At 41.6% G+C, this 15,380-nt stretch overlaps 2 protein-coding genes across 4 annotated transcripts in view; one reads left to right on the top strand and one right to left on the bottom strand.

Moving 5' to 3' along the window:
* Positions 1-225: 225 nt before the first annotated feature.
* On the bottom strand, positions 226-7,480 carry LOC124151888 (ribosomal RNA small subunit methyltransferase NEP1-like). The gene is made up of 6 exons (XM_046524573.2): positions 7,328-7,480; positions 5,532-5,633; positions 4,665-4,806; positions 3,473-3,531; positions 1,313-1,462; positions 226-386 (listed from the first exon to the last, which is right to left on the bottom strand). The coding sequence occupies exons 1-6, from the start codon at positions 7,451-7,453 to the stop codon at positions 273-275; spliced, it is 693 nt and encodes a 230-aa protein (XP_046380529.2). The 5' UTR covers positions 7,454-7,480; the 3' UTR covers positions 226-272.
* Positions 7,481-7,723: 243 nt separating this feature from the next.
* LOC124151887 overlaps positions 7,724-15,380 on the top strand; it is a 64,836-nt gene continuing 57,179 nt past the window's right edge. The window contains exons 1-4 of one of the 3 annotated variants that reach the window (XM_048396504.1): positions 7,724-7,784; positions 8,313-8,396; positions 12,005-12,142; positions 13,906-14,111. In XM_048396504.1, coding sequence (XP_048252461.1) covers positions 8,355-8,396; positions 12,005-12,142; positions 13,906-14,111 — 386 coding nt within the window. In that variant the 5' untranslated portion in view covers positions 7,724-7,784; positions 8,313-8,354. Of the gene's footprint in view, positions 7,785-7,871; positions 8,014-8,312; positions 8,397-12,004; positions 12,143-13,905; positions 14,112-15,380 lie in introns of those variants that run through there. The other 2 variants (XM_048396503.1, XM_048396502.1) reach the window with 2 other exon arrangements.

The raw sequence follows: 15,380 nt of genomic DNA, 5'->3' as shown, positions 1-15,380 counted from the left end.
TAATGCCGCAGTCCGCAATATGACAGCAGTCTGTACATAATTAAGTCTGGACCAGAGAAATAATGACATGCATTAATCAAGTCAGAGAGCCGGACCGCCAGATCACTTAGTCGCCTCTTACGACAAGGATAGTCACCTTTTACGACAAGCAGGGGTTGCTGAAGACCAGTTCTAACCCAGACCTATACTGACGGAACACCATCTGTGAAAACACAAACTAACATCTGTGAGCTATGTACACTTTTATTTACATGAAGTTCCACAATTCCTGGCTATACGACCCCCCAGACTTCCTCAAACCCTGAACAGACCTTGGCACAGGTGAGGGCAGCGGAGAGGGGGTAGTTGCTGATGGAGTGAGTCTTCTCTGCGTAGTCAATGTCAACCTGAAACAGAGGAGTGAGACCATGACAATGTCGGTGTCAATACTTCTCAGATTTGTATATATGTTTGCCTGTGAGGAGGAGGAGAAGGAGGAGGAGGAACATCCTCAGTCGGAGAAAGAGGAATTAGAAAATGGAAGCAACGTTTTGGAAATTCAGGATCAATCGTTTGATAGGCATTACTTAGAAGTTGACGGATGACAAGGCAGACACAAATCTTATGGATAACAACTTCCCTGATCAAGGCTATTTCCTCCCATCCGCCTACTATGAACTGATCAAACAATAATCGCTTATCCTGTTTAATTGGCTTCATGTCCCTATTGGCTTCCACCTGTGTGTTCTCTGTCCATCGTGTTGTGACAGTATTATCCTTCTGTTGTCAACACTTACTCATGTTATCCCACTCATGTTTGCCCTTGTTGTTACTGTTAATCCTCTACTGTGAATCCTCCACCTACTATATATATTCTGTACTATGTCCCTCATTCAGTCTTGCTTGACAACGGTATAAGGATCTATACTGAAATGTCGCTTTTTACAGTATTAAAGAAGTTGTTATCCATAAAATTGTGTCTACCTTGGCAATACAGGATCAGCATAAAAATGGCAGCTTTAAACCCACATTGAAATTAACATAATATATTCCCACCAGGCCATCATTCAAGTCTCATGAAATATAGCACCGAGAGAAAGAATACTGGAATATGTTTTAAAATGTTCAAGTCCACCGTACTCTGATGATGTCGTGAAATGCTTTGCTGTGCTGTGCTACTGTGTTGTGCTGTGTGCTATGTTCAGCTGTGCAGTGTTGGGATGTTGTGTTATGCTGTGCTGCTGTGCTGCTGTGTTGTGGTGTGATGTGTTGTGATGCTGTGCTGTGTTGTGATGTGCGATGCTGGGATGCTGTGCTGTGCTGTGCTACTCACTTTGCCATGAGCCATGGCACCAATGACAAAGACGACAGGTTCATCAGTGGGAACAAGGTCACGAACATTGACGCAGTCATCGGCGCTGAAGGACATGACAACTTTCTTGGCGCCGACAGGAAGATGGTCAGTGATGGGGTTCCTGATGACCTACATCCATAAAACGGTCAAGAGTTACCAGTGTTGACAGGATTGATCCAGTACAGTGGAATGTTCTCACTGGATTCACATATGTCTCAAGCCTCTTAGACAAATATCTGTGTGGTTATTAGTTAACATGTGAAATTAATAATGTAAATATTACTACAAGATCCTTGCTGCAAAGATGGTTAACAAGGGCGTGGATGAATAATTCTTCAAAAGTCCTCCTGTTGACCAGCAGATAGCAGAAGCCGCCTGTCCCAGGGTGAGTGAGGGGATGGGGGTCAAGTCTGGACCAGATACTCCATTGTCGATAACATGGTCAACACAGGTTGCTTTTCTGGCTTCATTTATTAAATATAAATCAAAGGATTATGTAAATAGCACTTAAAAAACAACACCACATATCTACCCAATCCTATAACTGACACTCATTGGCATTTTACAGATTAAAAGACGTTAAACTTAGAAAATATTTATGTGTTGTCACAACAGCCTATAGCATATGTCACCTTAGTTTGGGATGGTCTCAAAATATTGCTGTTATTGTATTTTATTGAGATATGTGTTGACGGGGTTGACGATGTATACAGCACTGAATCAAGAAGTGGGTGTTGTTCTGCTGATGATTTTCTCATCTAGCATCTGACTCCGCTGATGACGTACCTAAATCTGTCATATCCAAAGGTATGATAACTGGTGCAACAAGGGATATCCGCCGTCACGTTGGCAGAACTGACGTTCTATTCATAAACGTTATCTTCAGCCTTTCGCCATACCTGTGGTAATTCTAGCACAGGCTGCGTTGATAATTGACCTTTGACCTTTGTGAATTTGAATGTGGCCTTATGTCTTGCCACAAACCCTTCACAGTTAGGTCGAGGTCATAATGTCTGACCAGCAATAGGGTCGAGGTCATAATGTCTGACCGGCAGTAGGGTCGAGGTCATAATGTCTGACCGGCAGTAGGGTCGAGGTCATAATGTCTGACCGGCAATAGGGTCGAAGTCATAATGTCTGACCGGCAATAGGGTCGAGGTCATAATGTCTGACCGGCAATAGGGTCGAGGTCATAATGTCTGACCGGCAGTAGGGTCGAGGTCATAATGTCTGACCGGCAGTAGGGTCGAGGTCATAATGTCTGACCGGCAATAGGGTCGAGGTCACAATGTCTGACCGGCAATAGGGTCGAGGTCATAATGTCTGACCGGCAATAGGGTCGAGGTCATAATGTCTGACCGGCAATAGGGTCGAGGCAACATGAGCCAGGATTGCTGCCAGGACATCTGTCTTGTACTTTACTGTTTTCGTATTCAGGCTAATTTTCTCCATGAGTTAACCTTTTGTTCTATATGGTCTGAAGTCAACATTGCAAGATGTCAGATATTCCTGCACGGGTGCCTTCAGACGTGGCAGGGTTGGCGTGACAGTATCTGGTTCCCGGACGTTATAGCCGGGGTTATCCATGACAATGACCCTGGGATTGTGAAGACTGGGCAGTCTATCAACACATCACCATTCTATCCCTTATGATAATCACCCTTTTTCTTTTTCGCCTCGAAAACTAGCCATCAATAAGCCCCAGATCATGTGTTCCAATGTTAAAGAAATGACACGATTAACTTTACCTGGTACCATGGGTACTTTTCGTCCATCAGACGGTAGCCACATGCAGTCAGTGGAATGATTCTTATTCACCCAGGTTTCATCAAGGGAAATGGTCTGGAAGCCCTGACTGCGATATTCATGAATGATGCTGGGATGTGACCTCATAAACATGATGGACTATTTTCCCCTGAAAACTGCTTAGTCATTGCCACGTGCAGTGTATCGAAGACTGATGTTGATTTTCAGTCGAGTAATGATGCAAGTCAAATGAGCTCTACTCATGAAGGTGTACAAACCCGCGAAATACTAGCAATAACGGGACAGCAGCCATGGTCGTTGTTTGTACATACTCGACAGCCACTTGGAGTACCAATGAGGAAGTTTAAAACGACAGTTGTTTCTCGGACCCACCTTGAGGAGTTTCTGAGGACCGTCAGAAGCATGGATGCTGAGCTTGTGCAGGAGCTGGACTGAAACAGTAACCATGGTTACCATTTCCACAATCCGAGAATACATGATGTATTACAGTAAAACTCTACACCTGACACACACCTAGAAGCTAAACACAATACACCTGACACACACATCTAGAGCTAACACAACACACCTGACACACACATCTAGAAGCTAACACAACACACCTGACACACATCTAGAAGCTAACACAACACACCTGACACACATCTAGAAGCTAACACAACACACCTGACACACACATCTACAAGCTAACACAATACACCTGACACACACATCTAGAAGCTAACACAACACACCTGACACACTCATCTGGAAGATAAACACAACACACCTGACACACACATCTAGAAGCTAACACAATACACCTGACACAGATCTAGAAGCTAACACAACACACCTGACACACATCTAGAAGCTAACACAACACACCTGACACACACATCTACAAGCTAACACAATACACCTGACACACATCTAGAAGCTAACACAATACACCTGACACACACATCTAGAAGCTTACACAACACACATCTACAAGCTAACACAACACACCTGACACACATCTGGAAGCTAACACAACACACCTAACACACACATCTGGAAGATAAACACAATACACCTGACACACACATCTAGAAGCTAACACAACACACCTGACACACACATCTAGAAGCTAACACACTACACCTGACACACACATCTAGAAGCTAACACAATACACCTGACACACATCTAGAAGCTAACACAATACACCTGACACACACATCTTGAAGCTAACACAATACACCTGACACACACATCTAGAAGCTAACACAACACACCTGACACACACATCTGGAAGCTAACAAAACACACCTGACACACACATCTGGAAGCTAACACAATACACCTGTCACACACATCTGGAAGCTAAACACAATACACCTGACACACACATCTGGAAGCTAACACAATACACCTGACACACATCAAGAAGCTAACACAATACACCTGACACACACATCTGGAAGCTAACACAATACACCTGACACACATCAAGAAGCTAACACAATACACCTGACACACACATCTGGAAGCTAACACAATACACCTGACACACATCTGGAAGCTAACACCAGCTACTTACCTATGAGACCACAGAACCTTTCAAATGTTCTCGGTATTCGTGTCTGTGGGTTGATCTCGATGAGAACGTTTCTCTCGGTGTGGACATAAACTTGCAGCATCCCTGCTCGGTTCAGTGGACTGTCCATCAGCATCAACAGACACTGGCAATCACACAAATGGGAAACTGGGATATATTCCAATAAATTGTATACTTATATACTTTTCCTATCTCACACACAATACGCCCACCCGACCGTCCTCACATCACAGCTCCTCTAGTCTGTTAGCTCTGACGGAAGAGAATGAGTGAGTATGGTTTTATGCCGTTTTTAGCAATATTCCAGCAATATCACGGCAGGGACACCAGAAATGGGCTTCACACATTGTACCCATGTCGGGAATCGGACGTAAGAGAATGATGTGGCAGGGGTAAGCATGTGATCAGGTTGTGTAGGTCGCTATGTGCGGGATTACAGTGTGTAACCCATTTGTTTGCTGGTGCTCTTGATGTTGGGACGTGTTCAGGTGTTCAAGCACCTTTACCACTTAGGATCGAAGAAGAAAGAAGAGACGCATAGTGTGAGATAGGATAAGTTTAACAATCAGGAAATCTTTTAAAAAAGCCTCCCTCCCCCCTCCCAGAACCCATTTCATAAAGAAATTTATCATCCAAAACAGGACATATTGCTTAGGTGAACTATCACTCCAATGAATTGCATCACAGGGCTTTGCAGACCATTGTGACATCACTGGTTACTATGACATCACAATCATATGACATCACTTATCTCTCTCACACTTAAGCTGGACTTTTTACACTCTAGTCACTACTGTTAATTAATTATCGACAAATTGAATTCCTTAAGTTACCCTGGTTACCACCTACTTGATGTGTGATGTCTGGTCTGTACTGACTGATGTCCTTCTTGAACTTCTTGCTTAGGTGTCGGTGTCTGTCACAGTTGAGCAGCTCAAACTGCTTCCCTACCTACAACAGAGAGTCAACACCCATGTATTTTATCGTCAGGTGGAGTGAGTGAGTTGGGATTTACACCGCTTTCAGCAACATTCCAGCAATATCACGGCATGGGACACAAGAAGTGGGTTTCACACATTGTGCCAATGTGGGGAATCTAACCAGGCCCTTCGGCATGATGTGCGAACGCCTTGACCACTCGGTTACACATGAATCTAGAAATGGTGGAAATATTCTGCCCTGACATTATATAATTGTACTTATTATACTATCACAATCTTGGCAGTAGTGGTTCTACAAACATGCCCATATGGCAGGGATAAATATATATCGTCCCCTTACTGATCAAACACCCCATTACGATCATTAGGGTTTGATAGCCCTTTCTGATGAAACACCCCTTCATGATTCTTAGGGTTTAGTTGTGACGTTGGGTATGGATTAGCTATGGGATCAAAGAATTAATTCAATGTAATTTGAAGAAAATCTTAACAATAGTTATGAAATTGAGAGTTTCGGGGGGAGAAAATGCCTACGGCGCATGCGCATGAAAGTAAACAATTGGCTGCAGATCACTTTGTAAACAAGCACTAATTCTTTGTGATAACACTAACTAGAATAACTCATTAGCCAAACTAAGCTTCATGCTGGCAATGCGATTTCGATCATAACATGCAGAGCTACTTGTAATCCATAATAGTATGAGTGGTAAGCTAAAGTGCAATACTCCCATTTCAGTTGTTACTGCTCATTCATGGATAGATCATTTTCGTGCTAGCAATGAAACGTTCGGAGCGTTTACCTCAAAATAAGAGACCAACTTTTACCTCTTTAGTCACTGAGTGTGCAGCATTGTAAACATATTTGGAGACAATGTAGAGAAATTAGTACCTTTTCATGTAAGACTTCCGCCCCACCCACTCACCGACTTAAAAACATTTATAATTAAAAGGATTGTGCTGCAATGCATTGTACACCGTATGTATATAATCACCTGATAATGATAACCACATTGGGCGAGATACTTGAACAAGGTGTTGAAGAAAGATCACACGTGTCTCCTTCACAATACGGCAATCGACATATATAACTTTTGAAGGGCGAGTACGGACGGAAGTCTTTCCCATTTTCATGTAACAGTTTCAACCGATAGGGGTTATACTTCGACTAGGGCTGGGGCGGGTAACTTGGGTACTCGGGTCGGGTGGGTCCTGAGTAGGACCCGGGTGCCCACAGATCTACCTGGACCCGTGGTTAGTCATGTCATATATGGTTAAATGACAAAAACAATGAAATTCCATGGTTACACTTGTATAACTCGCTAATGTTCGCATTTCTTTCTGACCATGCACAAATTCCTTCTGACTTTTATATGTTTGAGTAAAGACAAAACTTCAGTGTATGCACGATCAGATCGTTTTATACGATATCTAAACACTTTTTGCCAGGGCTCCGGTAAAAATTTTCCAATTGAACATTTTGTACCTACTCTTCAGACCAACAGTGGGTACCCGGGTAGAGTCGGGTAATAGCGGGTCGGGTACCCGGGTAGTAAATTTGGACTCGTCCCAACTTCGACTGACATGTGACACGCTGAGAAAAAAAGGACATGTGCGCGCGAAAACAGAGGATCTGTGTTAATAAGACGAAAAAATGCGTAACTGTCTCTATAGGTTTGTGAATAAATAAACCGTATTAAAGATTACCTTGACTGTTTCAAGAGATGCATTTTCTAGAATTACAATTAAACGTTTTTCCGTGGTAGATTTTGAAATGTGCTTGATGATATGTGGCTTTTCCACAGTCGCACGTTCTACTTTGTGGGCTGCCATCTTGGTTTTAAAGAAGAGTAAAAGTTAAAACGAAATGAGAAATATGTTGTAAAACATGATGCGAGTGCTATGCAATTCACTTTAAATAAACGCTACAATGGAAATATACACATGATTTTTCCCAATAAAAAAATGAACTTATGGTAAATTTTACAGACACTTTAATCTGCCGTGTTACCACAATGTTCGTGTCTGTTGGTGTATAACATTTTGGATACTGGTTTCACCTATGATAAACGCAACAAGCTAGGCGCTACTACATAGATCGGAAGACAGAACCCAGTCAAATATTTTCGTCGAACTTCTCAAGATATTTATTCGTCATTTTGAAGTATTTTATTTCGCTATATTTTTTCAAGTGTTTTTTAAGTAGGTTTAGACGGAAAGTATTATTTACATTTAGATCTAAGCTTATTTTCAGCTGCTACCAAAATTAAGTTTCTATGGTCGCCATCTTGTTGTTGTCATATGCAACGAAAACTCGGAAAAACAATGAGGAAACGGGGCGGGAATTATGTTTACAGTGTCGAGACAATTTAAGCTGATTGGTGATTAGTCACGTAATGTTGATTTCTTTGAAGAGTTGATTAATCGCTGACATCGTAAAACACGCTGAGAAAGACGGCTCAATAAACTTGAGTTGACGCCTTGGCCTACTTATTTTATGAAGTGGAATGTTGTCACTTTTGAAAGTTTAATTCCAACACTAAAACAATACTTTAAAACTCTACATGCCTACGCACTAACGTAAAACTGTTAGATATCTACAAGGGATGAACCAATTTCTGTACAAATCAATCAAAGAGTAAATTTTGAACTTTGCCTCAGTGAAAGTGAATGTTTGTTTTGTTCAAAATAGACCTTTAGAATATTTTCTTCATCTGGAGAAGATACAACCACAATGAACCGAAGACAATCCCGAACTGGAACCAGGAATTCCCAGGTTAGTTGATGGGAATTCAGAATGAACTACCTTTACTGTTGCAGTAATAAACCATTGGTATGAAACTTATCCATGATCATCACCCCAATCACTGGATTGTCTGGTCCACACTGGATTATTTAGAGACTGCCGTCATATAGCTGGAATAATGCTGAGTGCGGTGTTAATCAACAAACAAAAGTATGATAAGATGAGAAGAGAAGTTAGATTTTTTTATCCTTCAAAACTAAATTTCAACTTTTAGCTAGCGCTTGATCCAAGATGAATATTTTACAATATATATATATAAATATATTTGTTCAGTCAGTCTACAACCTTCATCTGAGAAAATCAGCATGGATGTTCAAATGTTCAAATATTACAAAACCCATATATAATACAGCCTTGTGACACAGTCATGGTAATAGGCTCTACATGAGAGGAAGTGTTGAAAAAATCCATGTCTATTGGTCATCTTTGAAAACTTTCATCAAGATTTCTAAAAGATTTACAAATATGCTTAATTTATTAACCAGAAAATGGCCAGTCATTCATCATCCTTTCCCCAAGCCTTGCTGCTCAGTAAAACATGAGTGAATTATTATTTAACGTCACATCGACATCATTTCGTACATTGTGACTGAATAAAACAAGGCTTCAGTTTGACAAGATTTCTTTATTTGAAAGTTAACTGTAATGTGTATTAGATAACAAATATTTATGGAATTGTGTAAACAAGACATCTTTGGCATCGTTATTTCATGTGTGGAGTTACAGTTGCCAGGATCCATAGGTCGTGTGTTTGAATCTAAGGTTCACAATGATTGCAATCCTTGATTTATCCACCCCATACCTGGGTTGATGGGTTTCATGAAGTGGCAACATCTGCACCCCCTCTCTAGACATCTGGCATATCACTCATTTTGTCTTGGCATCCAATTTACGAACTCGGTCATGTCAGTGTACACAGCTGGTACAAGTACATTAGACTGGGATGTTCACATGGAATACATGCCATGCTTGCTCAAATGCTGGGGGCGGGGAGGGAGGGGGAATATTTTATTGATTTGTCACACCTTCTCTCCTAACAAGGTTGGAAAAAAGAAAGATGAAAAGTACATTTCAACCTTAAAAAATTGGCATCTTCATACCAGATTAACATTTCATGGCATCCAGCGTACTGCACTGTGGCATCCGGAATACCACTAAACAGCTTGTCATCCGGTGTACTGCACTGTGGCATCCGGAATACCACTAAACAGCTTGTCATCCGGTGTACTGCACTGTGGCATCCGGAATACCACTAAACAGCTTGTCATCCGGTGTACTGAACTGTGGCATCTGGAATACCACTAAACAGCTTGTCATCCGGCATACTGCGCTGTGGCATCTGGAATACCACTAAACAGCTTGTCATCCGGCGTACTGCACCGTGGCATCTGGAATACCACTAAACAGCTTGTCATCTGGTGTACTGCACTGTGGCATGTGGAATACCACTAAACAGCTTGTCATCCGGTGTACTGCACTGTGGCATCTGGAATACCACTAAACAGCTTGTCATCCGGCATACTGCACTGTGGCATGTGGAATACCACTAAACAGCTTGTCATCCGGTGTACTGCACTGTGGCATCTGGAATACCACTAAACAGCTTGTCATCCGGTGTACTGCACTGTGGCATGTGGAATACCACTAAACAGCTTGTCATCCGGTGTACTGCACTGTGGCATGTGGAATACCACTAAACAGCTTGTCATCCGGTGTACTTCACTGTGGCATGTGGAATACCACTAAACAGCTTGTCATCCGGTGTACTGCACTGTGGCATGTGGAATACCACTAAACAGCTTGTCATCCGGCGTACTGCACTGTGGCATATGGAATACCACTAAACAGCTTGTCATCCGGAGTACTGCACTGTGGCATCTGGAATACCACTAAACAGCTTGTCATCCGGTGTACTGCACTGTGGCATGTGGAATACCACTAAACAGCTTGTCATCCAGTGTACTGCACTGTGGCATCTGGAATACCACTAAACAGCTTGTCATCCGGCGTACTGCACTGTGGTATCTGGAAAACCACTAAACAGCTTGTCATCCGGTGTACTGCACTGTGGCATCCGGAATACCACTAAACAGCTTGTCATCCGGTGTACTGCACTGTGGCATGTGGAATACCACTAAACAGCTTGTCATCCAGTGTACTGCACTGTGGCATGTGGAATACCACTAAACAGCTTGTCATCCGGTGTACTGCACTGTGGCATCCGGAATACCACTAAACAGCTTGTCATCATGCGTACTGCACTGTGGCATCTGGAATACCACTAAACAGCTTGTCATCCAGTGTACTGCACTGTGGCATCTGGAATACCACTAAACAGCTTGTCATCCAGCGTACTGCACTGTGGTATCTGGAATACCACTAAATAGCTTGTCATCCGGTGTACTGCACTGTGGCATCTGGAATACCACTAAACAGCTTGTCATCCGGCGTACTGCACTGTGGTATCTGGAATATCACTAAACAGCTTGTCATCCAGTGTACTGCACTGTGGTATCTGGAATACCACTAAACAGCTTGTCATCCTGCGTACTGCACTGTGGCATGTGGAATACCACTAAACAGCTTGTCATCCGGTGTACTGCACTGTGGCATGTGGAATACCACTAAACAGCTTGTCATCCGGTGTACTGCACTGTGGCATCTGGAATACCACTAAACAGCTTGTCATCCAGTGTACTGCACTGTGGCATCTGGAATACCACTAAACAGCTTGTCATCCGGTGTACTAAACAGGGGTTGGCACCCTCACGTCTGAAACCTGCTTTACTGTGGACTTTTCCCAAACATGAAACTGTTGAAATATTGTAAAGCACCGTTTTTTAAGTCACTATTTGCCAGATCCTCCCAGCAGTGAAGTCCCGGTGTTTGACCTTCATCCTGCTAGTACAGCAGGCATTTGTTCCAGGGCTCGAAATGTCAACTCGTTCACTCGTATTGACGAGTCGTCGCATGTGCATGGAGAGAAGGGTGTGAACAAAGGCTGCTACTTCCAGACGAGAACATGTCATATCAATTAATCTCTAATCAACTGTTAAAGAAATAAACAGTTTTGAAAGGAATGTAATTATATTTATTATTTTTGTACTTTGTACTGTCTGCCTATAATATCCTCAACTAGCAGATCCAAATTCTTGCCTTGTGATTGTGTTGAACAATAAGTTCAGAAATAACAAATTATAAAGATGTCAGAGATAAAGTAGGAACATGTCAAGTTTTGAATTAACTTCAGTCAGCACAATATCATGCAAAATCACTGAATATATTTGTGAATTTTCACTTTATTAACGTTAATTGCAGAAAATGATAATATTCTAATAATAACCAAGAACATGAAACTTTATAAAATTAATAAGTGCATGTGAAGACATCGCAGGACGAGTACAAAATAATATTCACCTGCAGGACAAGATACATTTGAGAAATATTTTGAGCCCTGCATTTTGCATCTGTTATGTGTCGTATGTAAACTTCAAGAGTGTGATGCCCAGGACATAAAGGTGGCGACGACGTGTTCATTAACAACAGTTTGACATGTTCACTTGATATCTGTTTGCCAGAAAGCCAACTACAAACAGGGCAACAACTCCAGGGGGTCATCTCGACGGCCCAGTCAGGTTCCCCGGCGCCAGTCTACTCAGGATTCCATTCTTCCAGTCTCAGACGCTGGTGGGGAGGTCCTATATGAGGGCGCAGAGGTAGGGAGCATTCATTGTCTTTCCTATATGAGGGCGCAGAGGTAGGGAGCATTCATTGTCTTTCCTATATGAGGGCGCAGAGGTAGGGAGCATTCATTGTCTTTCCTGTATGAGGGCGCAGAGGTAGGGAGCATTCATTGTCTTTCCTGTATGAGGGCGCAGAGGTAGGGAGCATTCATTGTCTTTCCTGTATGAGGGCGCAGATGTAGGGAGCATTAATTGTCTTTCCTGTATTAGGGCGCAGAGGTAGGGAGCATTCATTGTCTTTCCTGTATGAGGGCTCAGATGTAGGGAGCATTCATTGTCTTTCCTGTATGAGGGCGCAGAGGTAGGGAGCATTCATTGTCTTTCCTGTATGAGGGCGCAGAGGTAGGGAGCATTTATTGTCTTTCCTGTATGAGGGCGCAGAGGTAGAGAGAATTCATTGTCTTACCTGTCTGAGGGCAAAGAGGTAGGGAGAATTCATTGTCGCATCTGTCCGAGAGCACAGAAATTAAGGAGTCATGGGGTCATTTTCTTCTAGCATTTGAATCATGGTACCCACTAAACTTTTGACATAAGGGTTTGACAAGGCTCAGTATTGTACGAGTGCCTCCATCATTTGCTGCCACTGACCATCACAACCAATAAACATGCAACAATCTCTACTGTAAACTGACAATATATACACCACTGACCATCACGACCAATAAACATGCAACAATCTCTACTGTAACCTGACAATATATACACCACTGACCATCACGACCAATAAACATGCAACAATCTCTACTGTAACCTGACAATATATACACCACTGACCATCACGACCAATAAACATGCAACAATCTCTACTGTAACCTGACAATATATACACCACTGACCATCACGACCAATAAACATGCAACAATCTCTACTGTAACCTGACAATATATACACCACTGACCATCACGACCAATAAACATGCAACAATCTCTACTGTAACCTGACAATATATACACCACTGACCATCACGACCAATAAACATGCAACAATCTCTACTGTAACCTGACAATATATACACCACTGACCATCACGACCAATAAACATGCAACAATCTCTACTGTAACCTGACAATATATACACCACTGACCATCACGACCAATAAACATGCAACAATCTTTACTGTAACCTGACAATATACACCACTGACCATCACGACCAATAAACATGCATCAATCTTTACTGTAACCTGACAATATACACCACTGACCATCACGACCAATAAACATGCAACAATCTCTACTGTAACCTGACAATATACACCACTGACCATCACGACCAATAAACATGCAACAATCTCTACTGTAAAGTGACGATATACACCACTGACCCACCGCGAGATAGGGGACCTTATCACATTTTGAAGTCTTATTATATATAAAATAACAGTATCTTAGGACCACAAGAATACAATTCACGAGGTTCAGTTAGTATTTATAACAGATGCATGGCATTAAACATTTGGACTTATTTTCTGCAAAGTCCTAGTTTCAGACTTATAACTGTTTATCTAATCGTCTGAATGATTGAAGGTAGACATATTTGCTAAAATGTCTTGAAATGATGTTTTTTCACATTACGAACTAGTGAGAGAGAAATAAGATATGGTTGTACAGTCCGTTCACAAGGCAATTGGTGACGGCAAAGGTCTTCCTTTATGACATCCCAGTACGGGGTGTACCCTGCACTCATCAGGTCCCCGTTCTCCCGGTGGCTCACATATGTCTTTGTGTATCATCCAGCCGCTGTCGGAGACGTCGCCGCGGGCGCTGTATCGGGCGCCGCCGGGGTACGAGCTTCAGTCCCTGCACTACATCAGGCAATACCTGGAGGACACCCGGATGGAGGAGAACTTCAGTCAGCTGCTGCGGATGCTGATGGAGCGCCAGACGCTCCCGTATAATCCCTACCCAGGCCTCGTGACTCGACTCCGCCCACATGTAGAAAAGTGAGTTGTTAGATTTGTTTCACCTTCAGTGTTAATGTGTAAAGTACCTTTCTCATGCTTCTAACTTGGAAAAGATGATGTACAGTAAACTATGGTTATAACAAACTCAAAGGGACCACTAATTTTAGTTTGTTATAACTGTAGTTCGTTATAAGCATACATACAGCATACATAGAACATACATACAGCATACATACAGCAAATATACAGCATACATAGAACATACATACAGCATACATACAGCAAATATACAGCATACATACAGCATACATACAGCATGGAAACAGCATATATACAGCAAATATACAGCATACATACAGCAAATATACAGCATACATACAGCATACATACAGCAAATATACAGCATACATACAGCAAATATACAGCATACATACAGCATACATACAGCATACATACAGCATATATACAGCAAATATACAGCATACATACAGCATACATACAGCATACAGCATACATACAGCATACATACAGCATACAGCATACATACAGCATACATACAGTAAATATACAGCATACATACAGCATACATACAGCAAATATACAGTAAATATACAGCAAATATACAGCATACATACAGCAACTGTACAGCAAATATACAGCAAATATACAGCATACATACAGCATACATACAGCATACAGCATACATACAGCAAACATACAGTAAATATACAGCATACATACAGCAAATATACAGCAAATATACAGCATACATACAGCATACATAAAGCAAATATACAGCATACATACATCAAATATACAGCATACATACAGCAAATATACAGCATACATACAGCAAATATACAGCATACATACAGCAAATATACAGCATACATACATCAAATATACAGCATACATACATCAAATATACAGCAAATATACAGCATACATACAGCAAATATACAGCATACATACAGCAAATATACAGCATACATACAGCATACATACAGGAAATATACAGCATACATACAGCATACATACAGGAAATATACAGCATACATATACCATACATACAGCATACATACAGCATACATACATCAAATATACAGCATACATACAGCATACATACATCATACATACATCATACATACAGCATACATACATCATACATACAGCATACATACAGCATACATACATCATACATACATCAAATATACAGCATACATACAGCATACATACATCATACATACAGCATACATACAGCATACATACAGCATACATACAGCATACATACAGCATACATACATCAAA

The sequence above is a fragment of the Haliotis rufescens genome, unplaced genomic scaffold (genome assembly GCF_023055435.1).
Source record: "Haliotis rufescens isolate VD_foot unplaced genomic scaffold, xgHalRufe1.0.p SCAF_15, whole genome shotgun sequence".
NCBI classification, from domain to species: Eukaryota; Metazoa; Mollusca; class Gastropoda; order Lepetellida; family Haliotidae; genus Haliotis; species Haliotis rufescens.
This window is presented reverse-complemented; position numbering and strand designations above follow the sequence as displayed.